The sequence below is a fragment of the Juglans regia genome, chromosome 11 (genome assembly GCF_001411555.2).
Source record: "Juglans regia cultivar Chandler chromosome 11, Walnut 2.0, whole genome shotgun sequence".
Taxonomy (NCBI): domain Eukaryota; kingdom Viridiplantae; phylum Streptophyta; class Magnoliopsida; order Fagales; family Juglandaceae; genus Juglans; species Juglans regia.
The window spans coordinates 1,639,134-1,662,407 of record NC_049911.1 but is presented as its reverse complement, the minus strand read 5'-3'; the positions used below and the strand labels follow the sequence as shown (position 1 = coordinate 1,662,407).

The 23,274-nt window shown below is 34.1% G+C and overlaps 3 protein-coding genes and 1 pseudogene across 3 annotated transcripts; all 4 read right to left on the bottom strand.

The window, feature by feature from the left end:
* Positions 1-1,057: 1,057 nt before the first annotated feature.
* Positions 1,058-5,913, bottom strand: LOC109008158 (cation/calcium exchanger 5). The gene is made up of 2 exons (XM_018988161.2): positions 4,893-5,913; positions 1,058-2,193 (listed from the first exon to the last, which is right to left on the bottom strand). Exons 1-2 carry the CDS (start codon positions 5,724-5,726, stop codon positions 1,429-1,431), a joined length of 1,599 nt encoding a protein of 532 aa, XP_018843706.2. The 5' UTR covers positions 5,727-5,913; the 3' UTR covers positions 1,058-1,428.
* A 2,022-nt stretch (positions 5,914-7,935) lies between these two features.
* Positions 7,936-11,084, bottom strand: LOC109008166 (signal peptidase complex subunit 3B-like). Its single transcript, XM_018988172.2, has 6 exons — positions 10,750-11,084; positions 10,585-10,632; positions 9,439-9,501; positions 8,662-8,715; positions 8,389-8,475; positions 7,936-8,298 (listed from the first exon to the last, which is right to left on the bottom strand). The coding sequence occupies exons 1-6, from the start codon at positions 10,873-10,875 to the stop codon at positions 8,173-8,175; spliced, it is 504 nt and encodes a 167-aa protein (XP_018843717.2). The 5' UTR covers positions 10,876-11,084; the 3' UTR covers positions 7,936-8,172.
* A 5,766-nt stretch (positions 11,085-16,850) lies between these two features.
* LOC118349847 lies at positions 16,851-18,236 on the bottom strand (annotated as a pseudogene).
* Positions 18,237-18,976: 740 nt separating this feature from the next.
* Positions 18,977-21,130, bottom strand: LOC109008159 (heavy metal-associated isoprenylated plant protein 34-like). Its single transcript, XM_018988162.2, has 3 exons — positions 20,896-21,130; positions 20,640-20,715; positions 18,977-20,498 (listed from the first exon to the last, which is right to left on the bottom strand). The coding sequence occupies exons 1-3, from the start codon at positions 20,923-20,925 to the stop codon at positions 19,015-19,017; spliced, it is 1,590 nt and encodes a 529-aa protein (XP_018843707.2). The 5' UTR covers positions 20,926-21,130; the 3' UTR covers positions 18,977-19,014.
* Between the last annotated feature and the right edge of the window lie 2,144 nt (positions 21,131-23,274).

The following is a 23,274-nucleotide window of genomic DNA, read 5'->3' as shown; positions in this document are numbered from 1 at the left end:
ATCTTTTATCAATATTATTGTTGATATATTATGTATATAACCAAATCTGGTCTGAGTAAAGTGAGTAAATCTGATTCAGTCCCTTTTTCGAGTCCATTTTTTGTACCCCTATTTGCTGTTAATTGCCAGTTTCTTAGAGCATTCTCATTGGATTAGCTAAAAGTTAAATCCAATGAGAATTTAGCTATTAGGTCAATAAATTGCTCACATTGAATTAGCTATATTCCAAATATTTGGAATATAGCTACAGTAATATCCAAACTAATTTCTAAATTTGGAACACACTATTCATTCATCAAATCATTTTTATATTATTTATTTCACTCTCCTTTTAATATTAATTATTTATCTCTCTATTTTAAATGACAATTGAAAAAATATAATTAAAATACAATTACAAATTAATATATAATATTATAAATAGTAAAATATGATAAAATTAAAAAAATTTATAATTAAAAAAATTAAAAAAATTTCAAAATTATTAATTACTCATTACTATATAATGAATAAATGGATAATTCAATTTGAAAATTTGATGTGAATAGTCAAAATTAAATTCATCTTATATTATTTTATTGTCATATAATGAAAAAATGGCTATTCCAATGTGGAGATTTATAAAAATGGAATAGTTAAAAGTTAAATTCATCTTACATTCATAAAAAATGTACTTTAATTTAGCCATTCCAATGAGAGTGCTTTTAAAAGTTAAAACCTGTCACCTTGAATGATAGCCAATCGGTAATAAAAAGATGAGTTGAGATAAAAGTTAAATAAAATAAGAACGAAGAAAGTGATTTGTTTGGTTTGGAAATGTATGAATCATCAATGGTCTATCTGGTTGTTTCTCCACCCTCTCCTTGTAGCTCATTTTTTAACATCTTTACTGTTATTCTTTATGCCACAATCTAAGAGCAAACCTTTGGCCCCAATCTATCCCAGTGAGGACCATTTATCAGTTAAGCTCACAACATGAGGAATTTGATTGACATGACCAGAATGGCTGCCTTAGAATATAAATGATTAAAATAAACATATGAATAAACTATCTGATAAGCATATATATAATAAGCTAAGGAACTGCAATTTGAATATGTTGTTGACAAGATATTATGCTACATAAACATTTTCTATTACAAGTAGGTTATTCATATAAATTAATAAGAATTTTAGCTAGTCAATAAAAGAATCTCCTCAAAGCAGTGTAGAAACAAGCAGGAACCAAGATTTATCCAAGGTATGAGCTACCTATCTTTCAATTGCAGCTACTCAATCCCTTCATTCTTCTTCTTCTTCTAATCCGAGAAACAGGTTTATATCACCAAGCAGAGATATCCAGCGGTTATAGAGCAGCCGCATTTCTTTCACACTGTTTTGCATTTATCAATGTAGTCTATAGATTAGTACGTCCAACAAGCGTCAAAATCACTGTGAAAACTTGGCAATTACTAAGCTTACGGCTGTAAAAAGAATATACAGGCCAACAAGACAGAATCCCCAGAACCTAGGCACCCGGAATCTATTCCATGTAATAACCAGCAGAGACCCCATCAAGCTCAGTAGCAGGAAGACAAATGCCATAACGATGCCCACATGAAAATGGAGCTCATAAGCGTTTGGATAGATATTGGTTGTTTGTATCACCAAAGCTGTTCCAAGCCCAACAAGCATGTTAAACATCGGCCCAGCAAAGCAACCGGCCATGGCCATTGCTGGCTGACCTGCTTTGGCAACTGCCACATCAGCAACCAAGTCACCCACTGAATTTCCCCATGCAAGTACTGTGAGCCCAAGGAGGGATGGTGGCACTTCAAGAATTGCCCCAAGTGCTGCAAGGCAGTTCAGCAGTTCCCCAGCAATAGTAGAAATCCAGAACACACTCATAACAAATGCTATGAGTAATGAAGGCATTTTCTCAGTTTTGGGGGGCTCTTTCTCTACTATGAAGTGAAGAACTGCGAGAGGAAAGCTTGCCAATAAAACTATAGACCAGAGAGGGAAATGGGTGTGTGGCAGGAGGAAAACGATGGGATGATCAAATGGCATGAATGAGTTGCAAGAATATAAAAGGGCCAGGGGGCAAAGAGTGACATTGGCTGATGCGTAAAATCTGCTCCATTCTGAAGGCGCAGTTTGTGGAATTGTGAGCTTCAAAAGAAACGAGACAGGAAGCTCCAATACTTTTGAGATCTGCATATGCATTTCAAAGCAAAAACTTAAGGACAATCAGTTCAAGAAAACTACTTACAATCAATTCATGTAGATATAGAACAATCTGAACCTGAACATAAAAATTCACGGAGATTAGAAGAGAAATTAAATGGTGTTTACAACAGTTCTAGTTCCAAATAGTGGGGGGGATTGTTAGATAAGGGAAGGATGCATAAAAAATACTCCCTTTTGTTACCTTCAATTTATTAGTCTAGCCTACACAGCATTGGAAGAATGCATTTCAAAAGCATGCAATAAATGACTTTACCGATCAGAAGACCCAGAAATATTTCAATGGCACCAAGTAGATTAAGCACTTCAAAATGATCCCTTGGTTTATCTATATGTCAACGTGGAATTCTTTGTTCTACCAGCTCTTCCAAATAGGCATTTCACCTTGTCGATTATAGCAGACATTTTATGGTGTTGAATATCAACATTCAACATAATTTTAAGCATAGGACACGGTAGACACATGATAAATCCAAGAATCAAGCATCACTTGTACTAAATCAGTATCAATACAGATTAATATTGTTTCACATGATCAACTGTGCAAGGCAGGTACCCACTTCCAATTTGCCAAGTGATAACCCTAATAATTCTAAACATCTCTTCCATCCACACATCTCTTCCATCCACATACTCAAGTTACGTATATCTTGGAGCAAGAAAAACTCCGGGGATACCTTAAAGCTTCTTGCAGCTGTACCCTCAGCAGAGACTTTAATCCCTCCGAAATGAAGGGGAAAATCTTGCTGCAAGAATTGGGCACTTTGCTCCTATAAAATTAAGCTTTACAATTTATATTTTACACCAGGCACCACAACTGTATTTGACTTCAAATAGTAAATCGACCAAAATTGTTTCATTTCCATGACCCTCATATATAGAAGATCCATAAATTCCTTTTTTTTTTTATAGGTAATCAAGAAGTTTTATTCATAAAAGTAGGCAAAGCCCAAGTACACAGGGAGTATACATGAAAAGTACCTAACTAGAGTTTACAATCGAAAGAAAAAAATCATAAACGAGAAGTGCCTAACTAGTGTAGATCCATAAATTCTACACTACCTTTCATGCCTTGGCCCAAGATAATAGCATATGCTTTAGTTCAAGTTCTCCTTGGTCAAAGTAGAACATTCTTTCTTTCCCTCCATTACCATCAACTATATGATAAATTGAACATTCTAATTCCTCAACTACTTAGCATCCTCCATTTAATAGGTCCAACTTCACACTAATTCAAAAGCATTAACAATTTCTTGGCTAAGTTTTCTGTAATGACACGTGGAAGAATTCATAATGGCTTAAAGTATTTTTTCAAAAGGTTTTAAGATAAAGAAAAATTACAATGTATTCACATATACAAATTAATTATGAAACCCAAATATTTATGTAAGTCTCAAAACCAACGTATATCGCATCTGCCAAAAACAGAGGCATATGCATACACATATTTTCCGTCCCTAATCTAGTAGATGAACATATTTATAAACGGCATACATTTTAACAAGCTAAACGCTCCCATAAATACCCTTCTACGGACCAGGAAAGGTGCTTTTAAATGTAGGAAAGGTTAAGTTTCATTGAGCAGCAGTGGATTTAAGGTAAGAGAGGAATTTAAATGGTCAAGTACTTCCCTCTATTTCAGAATAGAGCATCAAAGAAAGCATATCATCTATTGCAGGTTGAAAGGTGTGCGTGTTAGTGGACATGGATAAAAGAAAAAGAAAAGGCGTCAGATCGTTTCCAAGCATTTGCTTTCAAGCAAACAAGCTGCTTGACCATGACTCTATTCTATAGCAAATTGGCAATACATGATTATATACCCAGCAATAAAAAAAGTCATTGCAACCAGGCTAGGAAAAATAAAACCAGAAAATAACTACCCTGAAGACATTTCCCCGTCTATGCACTGAGCAGAATACGGTTATAAAAAAAGATGAATAAACACTCAACCCCCCCGCCCCCCATCTTACTCCTCCACCCTCACCTAAAATCCGCCAAAGCCTTAGCCATGGAATCCAAGAGCTTGCAAGGTACCATTTCACTGGCCCTACAATTCACTAGAAAGCAATTCCGTTTCAGATCCAAATATCTGATTATGGAAACAAAACCGACTAGAACACTAGAAATGAAAAATATTCGGTCAATACAGCCAAAACCACACCTGTAGCCCAATTCAATTGAAGCGGTATTTCAAAGCCACCAGTAAGATACACACAAAATATGTGCAGGATCATCATTAAGACCATCATATTTACCTACCATCAATGAACTGATTGGATTAACAAACCAAAGTTAGCTTCAGTCATTTTTTTTATTTTTTGATAAGTAAAAGTTAGCTTCAGTCATTATATATTGAACAGAAGTAAAAGCTTCAGTAAATGCTGAGGCAGTTAGTAAGGTTATTTCTGGTCAGTCCATGAACTTTTACAAGTTGCTGCCATTTTTATGTAATAATTGAACACAGCACGTACTGGGTTGTTATATAAACCTACGCATACCTAGATTCAATTCCCAAAATCACATTAATGACACATGAACGCGATTAATAAATTAAGGCCAACATACATTAGCACCATACATTCAAATAAACCAAAAAACACAGAAACCCCAAATATAGCAACGTTATAAACATTCTAACAAGGACCCAATTCTCATCTCAAACATACCAGTCCAAGCGATTGACAAAACCCGAAGCCTGACTTTACTTCCTTCAAATTTCCTGAAACCTCTCCAATCTCGTAGTCCACCACGGCCAATGCCTTCTCCATCTCACCTTCCCCAATCATACCCAACTCACCCTGACCTTTCCTTCTCCCTCCGCTAAGTCCCCAGTCCATCCAGAACACAATCCCAACAAAAAATACATAAAACCCAACAAACCCAACAGCCTGCCACAGAAAAATCTCCGCACTGAGGTACACATAGAACAAGAACAACGCCGCAATCAAATAAAACAACACATCCCTCACAAACGGTACGGGATCCACCGAGAAGGGTGCGGCGTAGATTGCCACGAAACCAACAACTAATGCAGATACAAAAGTGCCCGCTGAGAGTATTGCACCGAACCCAGTTCGGTAGTGGCCTCCGCGTACAGCGGCAACCGATGAAAACACATCAGGAGCTCCATTGCCTAAGGCTAATAGAGTAACAGCACCGATTGTTGGTGATAGATTTAGTTGGCGGGCTAGTTTGGTAGTGACTATAGAGAAGTGGTCCTGTGCGGTCTTGATGAGGATGTAGAAGAAAAGGAGGATGAGGAGGGAGAGGGAAGAGACAGAAAGAAACGGGTTTTGGCTGAATAGGCAGGAGTAGTCGAGGAGGGTATCAGAGGTGGATTTGGAGCAAGGTTGGGATCTTCTGGTGAGGAGCGATCTATGGGGGACTAGGGGAAAAGGGTATGGGTGGGACGGGGATTTGATGAGGAAGAAGAGGAAGGAGGAGAGAAGGGAGACAGAAAGTACAGTGGTTTTGAGGGAATGGGGGAGAGAGAAGGCCATGCCATGGATTGATTCACATCAAGGCCGCTCCTTTTCAAGTGGCACTGTCCCTCCCTCTGTGCGCCTGTTAATCGACCGTGTTATGAAATTGGTTGATAATCTATCAACCAAAGAAGTGGAAAAAGGCCGAATCTTTTCCTAGGGAGAACCCAATTGCCCAGAAAGCATACATCGAATGATCGCATCTAAAAATGAAGTTACATGTTTCTGTCATGTTTTATTTACTCCCAAATCTAAACATGTCATTTTCCAAAATGATAAAGTTACTGGTAAATAATAAAATAATATTATTTTAAATTTGATTTTGACTTTTATTTTGATTTGATATGTTTAAATATAATAAAAAATATTGTTATATTTAAAGTTGTCTATAAATTATAAATTATGATGCCATTGGGTTGTCTATAACTAATTTGATATAAAAAAAAAAATCTATTTAAAAATTATTTTTAACATATTCAGTACACTGCTGATATAGAAGCTTTTCACATCAATAATGTTAAAAACTGATTGGTATTTTGATTTTTTTTTTTTTTAAGTTATAATGTGGTGTGCTAACACATTTGTTTCTGTATAGCAAAACTCATACTATTAGGGGTGTAATTTTCCCGCACTATCTATTAAAAAAAAAAGGTTAAGACAATCATTAAAAAAAAAAATTTATATTGGTCCCATATTTTTCCAAACTTTTTCCAATAGAATATGTAAGACTTATACATTTAAAAACGGTATAAATCTAAACAGTTACCTAATGTTTATTTATATTACTACTTTTATTTTGCTAAATTTTCAAAATATTTTATTATTTTCACCCATAAAATATAATTAGATTATCACTTTATACTTAATACTTTCAAAATTCTCAATTTACAACCTAAAGACTTCTATATTTTTCAATTTTTTAATAATTGATTAAGATTTGAAGTTAATATTATGTGACGTGGCAAATATTTAGTTCATCTCAAAGGTCAGGTCTTAATCGAGAGAAACAAAATGAGTATGAAACTTTTAATATTCTTGGTGTGAAGTAAAATATATGTAGTAGTAATTTATGGAAGAAAAAGTAAAAAAATTTCCATATTGAAAAGCTGTAATCATGGGACAAAAGCGCATGGCACCACCAACTAGAATTACATAGATAATAAAATGAGATGGTAGAAGTGGACGGGTGTTGACTGTTGTAGCTAGGTTAAAAAAGATTAGAGTATGAAAAATGATAATTGCAATTGTGAGTGTGCAAGTGCTACGTAATCACTTTGAAAAAAATAAATAAATACGAAACACATATGAAAAAAAAAATTAATTTTTTAATAATAGATCCCACTATTTTTCAAAGTAATTACACAGCGCTTGTGCACTCCACGAACTGTACGTAGCATTACTCAGTCAGGGCTTTCGAAACTTAACAAGTCAAGATCCAGATTGTACGCCAGTATTTATGCTGCATCTTCCAATGGCATTACCAATTTAGCATTGCTCCCTAAATTAGTCTTTACTGCAACATTTTATTATGGAAATGCAACCATCAACCATCCTGGAACTGACCTATTCCATTGAGTTTCAGTGTTGTGATGCTCTACTTCAGAGGTATGTAAGCAAAACCTATCTTCTGCACAAAAAACCCCCCCTTAAGTGGGCAATAAAGCTATCAGAAGATCCTACTCCTGAATTTTCATCTGTCAATTTTCCCTGAGACAATCTACATAGTTATGAAACAACCCGACTGCACCTCATCTTATTGGAACAGTTTCACACACTTCGAGTTTGGATTGTAAATGAAAGATGATATTACACAGCAATGCATACTACAATTCTGTCAATTAGTTCCATATCTTGACGCTAGTTATGGCAGTTTTAGGATCAGCTCTCCTAAAATTCCCTGCGCCGCATCGTGTCTATCAATCTTGCAAATCTAACCTTAGAACTCTTGTTGGAATCTCAATTCGTGGGTTTTCACCTAGAAAGGTCTATAAATTTTCCACGGGTGTCTAACTTCTTTGCTAAATTTAGTACTCTCTAAATGCTCCAAATTCCATAAAGCTTTCCAAATCTTACCTGATAACAAGCATCTCCAGCAACCAATGTTTGTGGGCAAGTCCGCTGAGGGCATGGGAAAAAATCCTCCCAAGCAAGAGCAAAAACCGACAACTAAGCATAATATTTTGTGGGTCTAAGATTCTGAGCATTGGCTGTGGATATCTTGCCTGCTTCTGCCTATTAATTCAGCCGACCTTTTGAAGATTAAAAAAAAAAAAAACTAAGCTGTTGGATCATGAAGTATTAATCTTAATCCTCCAAAAAAGTACAAAAACTCCACATTTTCAACCAAGTAATAAACGGCCAAGTTTTCTTCGGATCCCAATTCCAATATGAAAACCATTCCTCATTTGCCCATGCTGCTCTTCAAAAGAAGTTGGAAATTATAGTGACAACAAACAAGACACAGTCATCTATATTCGTCTGGCAAGTGGTACCCGGACATGACTATCTTATCAGCAGACATCTTGCCAGTCTTGGGCATGACATGCCAATGCAATGTCATATTAAATTCTTTACCACGGAGATTGCTTCCCTGTTGAATGGAAAAGAAAAATATTAACCTTTTTTAAGCGAACAAACAGCTAGAGTAACTTTCATCGAAGTGAATGGGAACGTGGCATGCCTGATCAATGAAACGGTACTTGTTTGAGGTATGAATCCAAAACTTCGCATGCTCTTTAGAAGGAATGATGCCATCCCAGAGTGAGATCTGCAAAATGATATTTCAAAAACCATTTAATTGATGTACACAATATTATTGTTGAGAAAAGCCTGGAATATAAAAGGCTAGCAAAGGTGTTTGCCATACAATCTGTAATAGCATAGATATATGGGGAAAAAGGTTAAAGATGAACAAGTTCAAAATAAAAATAATAATGCATATGCCTAAGCTAACCTGATTTAAGGAATTCTTTGGGGTTTCATATTCAGCAGCTACATACACAAAAACCTGCAGAGATAAAGTAAAACAAAAATTTAAACTCATCAGGCAAATATAGAAGAATAATCAGTTGGAAATTTAGTAAATAGTAGATTATAAGAGAGCATCCGATTTGTATTAAGCACTTTATTGTATTTCACTTTGGTGATGTTTGGCAACATCAAAATCAGAGATATTTCTCACTTCAAACTTCATCTCATTCCCAAACATACAAACACAAAAACCATATTACTCAAATTTTCAAAAAACACAAAAAAAAAAAATAATAATAATAATACGGAAAAGCTATCCTAAAATAAAACCAATCATCAAAACATATTTAACGGGAAACCTAGAATGCTGATTCCCAATCCTCTTAGCCTTTTTAACTACTAAAAAATGAGCATCCATAATGAGTACACTTTTAGAGATAGGCTCTTGGTGGGCCCCATCCACTTTCCTTCAAAACTTAACAAAAAAGAGTATGAGCATCCATAGCAATTTAAAATATAAATAAATTTCTATACCATTAAATCAATCATTAGTAAACTCCATGAGACACCTAGAACAGTGGACATGATCCTCTTAATCAGAGACGCATATTCATTCTTCAGACAATAGCATCATTAGTCCATAGCATTTACCAAACATTTGTGTCAAAGAAACCACTTTTGTAGACAACCATAACTTAAAGCAACACATGAATAAGAATCATCGCCAAGGTGAAATGCAAGCATATGTCAAATGGTTAACCTGCTTTGTATTCCATGTAAACAACGACTGTAAGTCTGCTGATATATTCAATTGCATGCTGACCTGCACAGAGTGGAAGACAAATCACTTCAAACAGAATCAATAGCAGCTATCAAATGAATTACCAATTTGGATGAAACACTATTAGAACTAGATGGGGACATATGCTTAATATATGATAAAAAAAAAAATCTAATAAAAATCTAAAAGGAAACTGCCTAAAAATAATTTTGCAGGATGCATGCTTGTAGTTAAAGCAAATGGCAAAAACACAAAAGTGAAATCTTTGTCCATTCCTACTAACCCTAATCAATCAAATTGTGTATATGTGAGCAGTTATCAGACTAACTACAAAGGAAGAGAAAAACTATAAAAAAGCATAAACAAGAAGCTTCAGACAGCTTAGCTTAAGGAACACGTTTCTTCATGAAATTAAATCAATTAAAATAACGTAGATAAAACGAAATCACCTAAAATAGGTTCTATCAGTGAAAAAAAGAAAAGCCTGGACCTTGAGATACAAGTCAGAGGTTTTTTTTTTTTTTTAGGGAAAACTTCCATTAAAATCAAGAGCTACCAACACCAAAGGCTACAAACACCAGCAGCTGAGAGTGACAAACAAAAGCAACTAAGATTCTAAATTTGGTCTTTGGTATTTGTGAGAGGTTGTATATTTTCCCACTTAAAAGCCTAAAGTAGTTACTTCTGGACCAGCTGAGATATCTTAAGCCTAATAAGCAGCAAAAGAACCTCATCTATTCTACCTTCGAAAAGCTTAACAGCCTTCTTCCTCTCTCGAGATAAATCCTAGCTCTCTAAATTTTATGGTTCTTCACTTCCAATCATACACCCGAGAATTCCATTGCATTGCCACCAGCCCTATCTATGTTATAAAAACATCTGACACCTGACGTTTAAATTAACCAAAAAATGAAGAGAAGTTACAATTGGGATCACGAATTCTCAAAACCCATCAAATTCTATATCATATTTCAAGGAAATTTGAAAGCTTTTTGCTCTCAAATTAACCACAAGTAAACGATGAACGAATCCCAGAAAACCACTCAACATCTGCGGCATCTTTCACACGAATTTTCCATACATATATATTAAAGGAAACATAAAAGGAAAAAAAAATGAAATTACCTCGTCGTTACCCTTCGGTTGCTTCTGGAACCTGTTAATGTTCACCACCTACAAACCATAAGAACTAAATCAAGTACGTAAATCGTGGATCTACCAAAAAATTAAAAATTAGAACTCGAAAGTTAAGAAAGAGAAAGTTTGAGCGAGTGAGGGAGAGGGAGGGACCTTGACATGGGCAGAGGGCGTGGGGCTGTTGAAATTGTCGGAGAGGGAGGCCATGGCACACATGAGGGCCAGAATGGTCATCGCGAAGGTTAGCAAGGCGTTGGCTCTGTACCCAAAAGAATGCATTTTGCTTGGTTAATAGAAATTTGGGGTCTTTCTGGGTTTCTGAATTGTATTTTGGTTTCTTCCCAACACCTCTTGTTTTGCCTACAGCACTGCTAATGCTTCAGCCGGCTACGGGGTCTGCTCTGGAACGGAGGGAGAGAGAGAGACGTGGGTGCGACAGAACAGCAGCATTCGTAGAAAGGTTGGAGGGTTTTTAGCTTTTTGATCAATGTTTCTTTTGCCAGTTTAGTACAGAAAAATTCTATTAATAAGCTTCACATTTTTACACGCTACTTAAAAATATGTGAATTTATTTTTTTATCTTTATATTTCATGAAATATAAAATATAAAATATGAGAATAAAAGAGTAAAATTATATATTTTTTAAGTGATGTGCAGAGTGTGAAATTTCTATGTAACACAACTCTTTAATATAAGTGGTCGTCGTCTTGTAATTTGGCCTATGCTATTCTGTTATTGGACAGCACACGTGGCAAGAGACCCACTTTATATACTTAGAGCTTTGGTATTGGTTTTATCAAAATTATCTTTAAAATTTAATGAAAAATACATAATTTCTATAAATCCAAAACTTTCCTAGCTATAATTCCACATTGAATTAACTATTGAATTCATTAAAATAATAATATAATATTATTTTTTTAATAAAAATATTTTTATTTTTTTTCATATTTTATAATTATACTAATCATATGTTGATTAATAATTTAATTTGATTCTTACATTATTATTACAAGACGGTTAGAGATTAAATGTGAATAAAAAAGATATTTTGAAATTAAAAGTGAATAAAAAATAAATTTGATAAATGAATAGTAGACCTTCAAATTTGAAGAAACATATACATTTACTATAGCTCAAAGTTTTATATTTATCTATTTGACTAATCCAATGCAGCCATATTTTGATGAAATTCATCAAATTTTACATTTGGCTAGGCTTTTAATGAAGCCAATGCTAATGCTCTAACGTGACAATGATTTTTTTTTGAAATTTTAATTATTTTTTTAGGTTTAAATTAATATTCATAAATATTTTATCATTATTCTCAAAGTGAAATTAATTAGTAAAAATAATTAATAATTTCTCAATCTCACTGCATTTATATATTAAAAGTATTTCTCTTAAATGGTCTCTTTTGTTTTTATAGATGAAATGAGTTGAAATAAAAGTTAAAAATTAAATAAAATATTATTAAAATATATATTTTTAATATTATATTTGTTTTGAATTTTTTATTTTATTTTATGTGAAAATTTAAAAAAATTGTAATAATTAGATGATATGATATGACATCAGTTGAGAAGTTTTATGAAAACAAACGAGATCTAATGGCAAGTTTTGTCCTTAGTTCTAAATATGATAAGTATTAACAAGATAAATCTTTAAATTGCATAATAAATAAACTAAATTGCAAAATCCCTATGTTCAATGTTATGATTTAGAAAATCCACAATTTAGGTTATGCTTAGATTCCTTATTTTGCTCATTATTTATTAAAAAAATAACAATATAGATCATACATCGGTATTTTCCTATCAAGCAAGCAAGCAAACAAGAAAAACAAAAACCAAAGAGAAAGATTGGACCAAAAGATTAGATAGATTTAACCATCAAATAAAACAGCTAATGAATACATTAATACATCATGTGTATTTGGAAGGTTCTTGACTCCTTTCTTTCATATCCATGAAACTTAGGTTGTGTTTGGATGTTGAAGTGAGTTAAGTTGAGTTGAGTTGAGATGATAAAATATTGTTAGAATATTATTTTTTAATATTATTATTATTTTAGAATTTGAAAAAGTTGAATTATTTATTATATTTTATGTTGAGATTTGAAAAAGTTGTAATGATGAGTTGATATGAGTTGAGAGTGGTTTGAGTTCCAAACGCACCCTTAGTGCCTGTATAGGGAGTGTTAAAAGAAGGGCAGTTTATTGAGGTTTTCATTTTTTTTCCTTATTATATCTTTAGTTTTTTATCCATGTTTGAAATTGGTGTAAATAAGGTCTTTTCTACTCTCCAAATAAGGGTGAACTCTTATGTCAACTTTTTATAAGAGTATTAGTAGTGGACTCAATAAAGTTTGGCTAAAATTTAGCTAGACAATTCACTTTTATAAATTTATAGCTAGTTATTTTTTAACAATATCAAATAACAGACTCTCTAAATATATTACTATTCTATTAAAATATTAATTTTGACCTTTTCATTTATTTTAATTTTAATTATAATTTGAATATTTATTATTTCTTAAGTACACATTAATTTTCTAACGTTGATATTAGATTTTTAAAAAAAAAAATTGACATCAACTAATAATAATATTACAAAACTAGAATTTGAAGTATTATAGCAAGATGATGTCACGTCATTGAAATGATGACTGATAGAGACTAGCCGCCTTCTATGGTTGAGTTTGAGATTTAGACACTTCATGCTTTTGAGACGAAAATGAATTTTCTAAAATTGTGAGCTTTCGCGAAACAAATAGCACGCTAGAGAGAGAATTTTTTATGCCAAAATAATATTTGGCCAACACTTTGATTCAACAGATTTGACTAGTAAAAATCATCAAAGTTAGAAGTATTGTAGCTTTGTTGAGTCAACTACAGTGAATTTTTATGCAATCTAGTTAAATTTTGGCTAAAATATAACTTTGCTTAGTCTACTACTAGTGCTCTAAATACCACTTTTTAACTTTTGATTGATCACTCAAAACTTGAACTCTACATTTGATTAGTCATCTCAATCTCTATAATAATAAAATATTATTATTTTTTATCTACCCGTGAAAGATAGTCTGTATCCATTTGGCCTTGAATAATGTCTGCAGGCTTGTTTTCATAGATTTTTATCGTCTCCAAGTAGCGTCCACATTCCTCCAAGCTATAGCAAAACAAGAAAAACAGAAGGTTGTAAAAAAAATCAAATAACTACTACACTGCATTGTGTTCCCAATAGTTTGGTAGCATCGCACTTCATCCATGAACACGAGTTTTTTAAAACGATTGGAAAAAAAAATGATTTAGACATAATACAGACCCAGGCTCCTCTAGAATTGAAAAAATGTATTAGCACAATGCCATGCACTTGCACTTGCACAAAATATTATTTTTTAATTTTTTTAATATTTTGTAATTACATTAACTATATATTAATTAATAATTTAATTTGATACTTAAATTATTTTTTTCTAATTATTTTTTTCCTCAACCTATTCTTTTTTATCTATAAAAAATATAGAAGTTGTAAAGTTCAATATAGAAGAAGAACTTGAAAATAAGGACAGATTTTCAAGTTGGATGGGATTTTGTAGAATAATTTATTGATTTGGTCTATGTATAGGAACTCGCTAAATATGACCAGCGGGTGCTTGTCACTCTAGCTCAAAGCCAAAGACTTATGGCTTTGGCTAGGCCGATGCAAATAAATTTGTGATAAATGAAGCAAATATTTGGATGGCACTGCCAGTGCTCTTAATATAAGTGGTCGTCATCTTGTAATTTGGCCTGCGCTGTTCTATTATTGGACAGCACACGTGGCAAGGGACCCACTTTATATACTAATATGGCAAAGATTTTTCTCGAAATTTTAATTATTTTTTTAGGTTTAAATTAATATTCATAAATATTTTATCATTATTCTCAAAGTGAAATTAATTAGTAAAAATAATTAATAATTTTTCAATCTCACTGCATTTATATATTAAAAGTATTTCTCTTAAATGGTCTCGTTTGTTTTCACAGATAAAATGAATTGAGATAAAAGTTGAAAATTGAATAAGATATTATTAGAATATATTTTTTTAATATTATTTTTGTTTTGAGATTTAAAAAAATTAAATTTTTTATTTTATTTTGTGTGAGAATTTAAAAAAATTATAATAATTAGATGATATTAATATGAGATGAATTGAAAAGTTTTATGAAAACAAACGAGACCTAATGGCAAGTTGTGTCCTTAGTTCTAAATATGATAAGTATTAACACGATAAATATTTAAATTGCATAATAAATAAACTAAATTGCAAAATCCCTATGTTCAATGTTATGATTTAGAAAATCCACAATTTAGGTTATGCTTAGATTCCTTATTTTGCTCATTATTTGTTAAAAAAATAACAATATAGATCATTGATCAGTATTTTCCTATCAAGCAAGCAAACAAGAAAAAGAAAAACCAAAGAGAAAGATTGGATCAAAAGATTAGATAGATTTAACCATCAAATAAAACAGCTAATGAATACATTAATACATCATGTGTATTTGGAGGGTTCTTGACTCCTTTCTTTCATATCCATGAAACTTAGTGCCTGTATAGGAAGTGTTAAAGAAGGGCAGTTTATTGAGGTTTTCATTTTTTTTTTTTCTTATTATATCTTTAGTTTTTTATCCATGTTTGGAATCGGTGTAAATAAGGTCTTTTCTACTCTCTAAATAAGGGTAAACTCTTATGTCAACTTTTTATAAGAGCATCAGTAGTGGACTCAATAAAGTTTGGCTAAAATTTAGTTAGATAATTCACTTTTATAAATTTATAGTTAGTTATTTTTCAACAATATCAAATAACAGACTCTCCAAATATATTATTATTCTATTAAAATATTAATTTTAACATTTTCATTTATTTTAATTTTAATTGTAATTTGAATATTTATTCGTTCTTAAAAAAGTATACATTAATTTTCTAACGTTAATATTAGATTTTAAAAGAAAAAATTGACATCAACTAATAATAATATTGCAGAAGTAGATCTTGAAGCATTCTAGCTAGCAAGAGCTAGCAAGATGATGCCACGTCATTGAAATGATGACTGATGGAGACTAGCCGCCTTCTGTGGTTGAGTTTGAGATTTGGACGCTTCATGCTTTTGAGACGAAGAGGAATTTTCTAAAATTGTAAGCTCGCGCGAAATAGATAGCACGCTGGAGAGAGAATTTTTTATGCCAAAATAATATTTGGCCAACACTTTGATTCAACAGATTTGGCTAGTGAAAGTATCAAAGTTAGAAATACTGTAGCTTTGTTGAGTCGACTACAATGAATTTTTATGCAATCTAGTTAAACTTTGGCCAAAATATAACTTTGCTTAGTCTACTACTAGTGCTCTAAATACCACTTTTTAACTGTTGATTGATCACTCAAAACTTGAACTCCACATTGGATTAGTGATCTCAATCTCTATAATAATAAAATATTATTATTTTTTATCTACTTTTTTAATACATTTTTTAATACTACTTTATTTTCATTTTCATAATCTCCAAAAGATGATTTTCTTGTTCTCGTAAAAGTAGTAAAAGATCATTTTATGAAAAGAGTTTTTAATACTCTTTCATAATGTGCATAAAAGATGATAATGCGTAAAATATCATTTTTTAATGCTTTTTTATTTTTATTTTTATAATTTAATACTCTTTTATAATTTATAAATTATAAATGTCATTTTCATTTTCTTTTATTTCCCATGAAGTGTAGGAAACTGATAAAAGATTATCAAGATCCTAAGTTTAATGCTTTATATGCTTTTCCTTTAGAGCTGCGTAGGTTGTGGGAAAGAAAAAAAAAATCTAAGTGAAAAAACAATAAAATATTAAATGACTAAGCTACTGTAGTTCAGCATATATGCTGAACCACTGTAGCTAAAAACCTGTAGTTCACGGCGCCAGATCGATGATCCTTTTGTAATTTATTTTCTAAATCTTGCTAGTTTGCCTTTTGTTATAAGAAGCCTAAACAATACATGTAGGCAGTAACGTACTGAGATTTGAACATATTTTATATATACACTGATCCATAGTTCATATTACACAGACCATATGTCAAAGCTAATCACCAAGACAAACCACTTTTATTTTGTTCACATTATATATATAAGCACCACACAAAACACAATGAGACCGAGTATACATCCATATATATGATCAACACAGCCCCACCTATGTCCCAGTTCTCAGTGATCTAAGAATCTAAGGACTCGTAGTAGTGAAGTTGAAGTTGGCACAATTGGTACGGAGAAATAGCAGCGAAGACCTAAAACCAAGCCTTGATCTAGCCAGATCAAACTGCGGAAGATTATCCTCCAACTGGTATGCACCTATAACAATAGAAGCTCTTGGGTGAGACCCTCCATCCACAAAGCCTAAACATGCCACCCCTTTACTTGCCCGTACCAGCAAGTTTGCACCAAAAAAATCCTCCACACAACATCTTGCGAGTGCAACTCAAGGTCGATGTTGGGAACAGCAGGTCCAAGTCGTGAGCTTTGAACCTTGTTTGAGTCATAACAAACCTCAAATGGTGCCACAGGTTTTACTTGAGGTATCCCAGAGAGCTCCTTGGCGAAAAAACTGAGTGATGGTTTTGAAAATCGAGTGGTCGAGAACTGTGTAAGGACTTGTGGTGCTGATCATTGTTCCTCCTAAACCATATTTGTTGATTGAGAAGAGAGATTTGCTTAGAGGAACAAGCTTGTTATTGATTTTTATTGAGCTCACTTCTATGTAGTACTCTCCTTCTCGGCTTATGGTTATGGGGTAAAGCTTAATGGATGTGAAACATCGATACCCGGAAGCATATAGTATGGCCCATCTCCGAAGAAAATTACTCCCTTATTGTGTAAGGAAGAGGTCAGGCACAGAGCAAATTTGAGTTGAAATCCGAAATGTGAAGCAAGTTGAATTGGAACAGCAATTGGTGCATGGCCTAGTCCTATCACGCCTTGAACATTTTTGGGTAAGCCTTTCTTCAATATAAAACAAGGTGCACAAGCAAAGAGAAACCGAGTCACCCTAGCCATTGGCCCCGGGTAACCTGCAAGAGAGGGCTGTGGATATTAGCCACATGAAGACTTGTGGGAGTGTCTTTTTGCACTGGTAAAACGAGCTTGTTTGGCTCGAAAATGGTTTGGGTTCAGGTTTGGGATTCTGATGAAAGAAAAAGGGAAGAGAAAGAAAGAAAGATGAAAAGATAATGCAGCAGAGAAGCCATTGATGGACTGTGAAAGCTTGCTATAAATGAAGGGTTGAAGAGGATGTTGTGCGTTTATAAGGGTATGCTTCAGGAGTAGGCTATAGAACTGAAGGAATATGGACATTTTGAGTGTTAGGCCTTGCTCAGAACAGAGTTTGGACCTTTTTTGCATGAGATGGGCTCTGGTTATGCTTTATTTTGTGGGCTCAGATGAGCACCAACTTGGGTAAAGGAACAAAGAGTTGGAGAGTGTGAGAGGCACTTGGCAATGGCATACAGAAGATCGCTTCAACAGCCATGCATGGAAAATATGTTGGATGAGCTCACAATTTTGGGTCGGTCCACACATTGCCATGCACACCGCTATTCAGCTCATTGTTCATTGTCCATCATTTTTACGTAGTTTGCTTGTCGTTTCGGATTAAACCAAATCTAAAGCGATTACTACTTCATTCTTGTCTGAAACTGCAGCATTCTACCAACACTTCACTAAAGAAAATAATGTAAAAAACCATGTCGGTTATATCCTGGATTAATTATAATGTGACAAACAAATCAGACGTTTACATGATGGCCGGCGTGCATGCGTTCACACTGGAATTCCATGATCAAAACGAAAATTAAAAAAACAATAATAATAATAATAATAATAATAAAAGCGCTTCGCTTGGTGGAAGTCAAAAGTTCAAAATCACAAAAAAGAACATGGGGATTGAGGCCAAACGTTTCTATCTGAACCCAACATGCAAACTTATTTGAATGCATCTTTTAAGAAAGCTGCTAGCCTGCACCCATAAAAGTACGATTCGCATTTCACTTTTTCTTTCTTCACCTCTCTACCTTTTGCTAGAAGAGTTCCTATGAAATGCACCAAATGACCATTTCCACCATCATACCCATTTTCTTCTCTTTTCTGCATACACTACAAACATCCTAATAACTCATCTTTTTTTCCTCCCTTTTTGGGTTGGAAGGAAAGAATAATGTCATGTCTCTAAGCAGATGAACATAAGTTTGATGGATCAAATACTTTATGGAGCAAAATTTAATACCACTTCCAAGCAACATAAGCAATGATGCTTGCACTTTTGTAGCATCACCACCACAAATGCACAAACCCATGAAAACAAACCAAAATAGAATTTACTAACCCCCCCAAATTTACATAATACTACAACTACCAGTATTCTCATCGCTGAACATGTGAGTGAAAGGATCGGCCACGGGATAAGGCATCGGCTGCTGCTGCTGCGGCGGCATGTAATTGACGGCCGGATGAGACCGACCATACATCATTGGTTGGTACATATCATTCCCATTTGCCCTTTGTTGATTCATCATCATCGCCATGTATTGTTGGTTGTACGGATTGCCTGGCCCCATTCCTTGATAATATCCACCGTTCATTGCCGCTGGTGCAGGTAGACCTTGCACTGCCGGAATATTTCCAAACTGGCCCATTGGATAGTTACCCATCTGGCCCATTTGTGCTCCTTGGCCCATCTGGCCCATTGGATAGGGGCCCATTGGACCCATTCTTCCTACTTGGCCCATTGGGCCCACTGGGCCCATTGGATAGTCACTAGTATAGCCCATTTGTCCTCTCTGGCCCATCTGAGCAACATTCCCACCCCCGGCCCTACCTCCACCCCCACCACCACCGCCAACGCCACCTCCACCTTTGCTTCCCTTGCCATGATTAGTAGAAACAACATCAATATCGTGGAACCCATTTTTCTTTTTGCTGACTTCGTGGACCCCATCATTCTTGGCTCCACCTTTCTTACTCCCAGTGCCATTATTGTTTCCACCACCACCCTTACTGCCATTTTTACTGGTACTCTTACCACTGCCACCCTCTCGTTTGCTACCACTTCTACCAAACCCTAGCAACCCACTTAACAATCCACCGGCACTTTTGCTCCCTTTTTTATCTCCACCACCTTGGTTTTGCTTCCCTCCTTTCTTATTCCCACCACCATCACTGCCTTTCTTTCCTCCATTACCTTTCTTGCTGTCTTGAAATCCATCCTTACCACCCTTCATCATTACAGGAATATCAATAACACCACCTTTCTTGGCATTCCCACCCCCACCACCCCTTTTCTCATTCATGGGAGGACCATTCATCATAGCATTAGGCCCAAACGGTCCATGGCCTTTGCCCATCATAGGCATCATCTTGTTGGGTACTTGATGTCCATGAGGCCCATGACCAAACTCATAATCATCACCATCATCAAAGTCTTCATCAAATTCATCATCATAATCATCAAATTCATCAAATTCATCATCACTTAAATCAAATTCATCCTCAGGCAAGTTGAACTTGACAGATTTCTGGTCTTTAAAGGGCACCTTCAGATCTTTAGCCCCTTTCATTTGGTGCTGTGGTTGTTGCCCTCCCTTCTTGTCCTTCCCACCTTTTTGAGATTTGTTGTCTTTGCCCCCTTTGCCGTTCTCGATTTGCATGTTTCTGAACTGATTATTGAGCTGGTTTTGGTTCAAGTTTGAACTTTTTTGATGTCCCCAGAGCTCTGCATGTTTTCCTGACTTCTCTAGCTTATGCAAGAGTCTGGCTGGATCAAAATTTCCTGAAACGCTTACCTTACCTTGGTCTGCATCTATGTGTACAGCATAAACTCCTAGCCAAAAGCAAAGGGGAAAAAATGAATTTTTATATACAACTAAATCATAAAAATGTAGATTTAAAAATCACAGACAAAATGAACATACTAAGAAACTCGAAGATACTACTTCAGTAAGAAAAGGGGTCAGATAATAACCTTCAATTTTCTGCACTAATTTCTTCACTTTCTGCTTACATCCATCACAGTGTATATTCACTTTGAAGATATAAGTCTGCAAAGTAAAGCGCAACCTCAAATAGCTTAAAAAAAGTTGCAAAATCTAGAGTTTAAAGAAGGAAAAGAAGCAAACAAAACTTATGAGTTGAGAAGCAGAAGAGCAAATGAAGGTCCCAAATTGCTTCATTTCAAAATATGAGACATGAAAGCAGTTAAAAACTTAAAAGGCGTGTACCTGACTCCTCAACGTATCTTGTTTACTCATCCTTTCAGAGAGAGGGTTAGAGGAAATGGATCTGAACCAGCGAGCTGAGCCTAGAAGAGAATAAGAGCTTTGAGAGAGAGAGAGAGTTCAAAACGGTTGGTGAGCATTAAAGATGTTATCTTTAAGCTTTGTCCCTGTATTTCAGGATTCTGTGCTATATTTTGAACTTGATTTTAACACAGAGAAAAGGCGGTTGCTCGAGCTACAAGAAATATCTTATGTATATATAAACAATTGGGACGCTGAACACGGTTTGGATGGACATGCTTTTTTGCTTTAGGCTAAAGGTGTCAGACAACCTAACTTAAGCAATAACGAAAGAATTAATTTACATAATAATTCACTGTCTAAAGAGAAATCCAACGGCTACGCTAGTCCTTCTACTTCAAAATTTACATATCTTGTTCAAAATCCAAGCTTTTCAACTTCTAAGCTGCACTTAACTCTAAAAAGAGAGAAGGATCCTACTGTTTTAGTCCTTGAAAGTTTATAAATATTATACCAGAGATCAGAGTGGAAGCAAACTCGCACCATCTCTAGTTAATTATTGAACAAACTTGAAAAGATTAAAAAAAAAACCTCTGATCTCTCTGTGTTTCTGAGTACCACCTTGGCCCCCCCCACTGATCGATTATATAGGTCACGCTGGAGTTGTATGAGATTTGATTTTTTACATTATTTGTAGTTTAAACAGAACCCTTGGCTCTCTTTTTACAGTCCGAAATGCCATGGTTGAATGATTAACATTGCTGCAATGATTGTACCCAACTCGATTAGTGTGTGTGATCATCTGACATAAGATTGCATTTGTATTTTTAATATCATGAAAAGATCTGTTATCAATCTTCTTTTCATTTCTCAATCAAATATATATACTCCTTTTAGATCAAAGCCACTTGTACTGTGAAACACCTTTTTTCCCATGGAAGCAAATTTGACTAATATTTGGAGATTATCGAGACTTGTGATATTAGAAAACAGGTTCTATGAGATATGATTTCGAGGAGATGCATCTGTGGGAATTGGGACCATTCATATGCATTATCTAATCAAAGCAATTTGAGCAACCAATTTTTCCAAGCAAATATTGGAAGCTCTCACAAATGAAGCCATGTAATTTACATTCCTCGGCAATTTTTTTTTTTTTTTATGAGAATTGCTATATTTATAAAACAATTATATAAAAGTAATTTTATAAATTGACGTATTTTTATGTGATTTATCATATGTATTTTATAATAAAAATAATTTTATAATCTGATAAATTACATATCAATTTATGAGATTACTCAGTTTGTATCTAAAGTATTTATCTTTTTTTCATACTATAAATTCTCTTGGGATGAAGTAAATATCAAGACAGGTCAACCATTTTGATCAGAGGAGAACTATGATTACTAAAAAAGCTTTTACCATATTGCCATAGTTGATAATTATTAGACGTAATTTATGCTCGAGTGACACTTTTTTTGCATTACCCTTCACCAATTATTTACTTTTCTTTGCAGAGAGGGGAGAGTTACAACCCAGCTAGCAAATAAAGGTAGAAGGGTCACCAAGAAGACATCAATAACCTTTACAGCAGAGCCATCAGAAATATCAAGGGAGGCAAAACTGTCATTCAGGACTATTTTTGTATCAATGTACCCAAGGGGGAGCAAAGCATGGTCCAACTGGTCCAACTGGATGCTCAGGAAAGAAAAAAAAAATTAAAAAAATAATATTTATAATTATAAATTATGTAATTATCGTATAATAGTCTTAAAAAAATAAAAAAATAAAATATAAAATTTATATTAAAAAAAAAAAAAGCCATTATCTTATGAACAGCAGACATTCACTAGGCAGTACAGGAGTCAAAGAAACGCCAGATCAAAAAAAAAGGTTTTGAACCCTTCTTTTGCAACCAAATTATTGTTTGTCATCCTTAAAAGCCTACCCCATGCAGAAAATGCTGTCCTTAAATCCTTCTTTTCCATTATCTCCTCCCTTTGAAAATGTCCTTTGCCTGTAAAAGGATGTTTGAACGGTGACAAATAGCAGAAGCCCCTACAATTAATACCTCCTCCCCTTCTTAATGTATGTGCTTTTTTTTTTTTTTGTAGTGCATGGGGACCTGTGGTAGCTCACATATCTGCTTTTGTGGACTAAATCAACTTCTTTTTCTTTCGATTATACTTTTTCCTCTTAAATATGGTTCAATCATGTCTGCATTATCGAAGATTGGAATCCTCAAAGCTCAAAGGCAGTCTATAATAGCGTATTTTTTATATGCTTTCTGATCTGATCCTTCATTGGAGAAAGGCCACCATTAAAACATGACCTTGCTGAATTCAAACCAAGTGATCA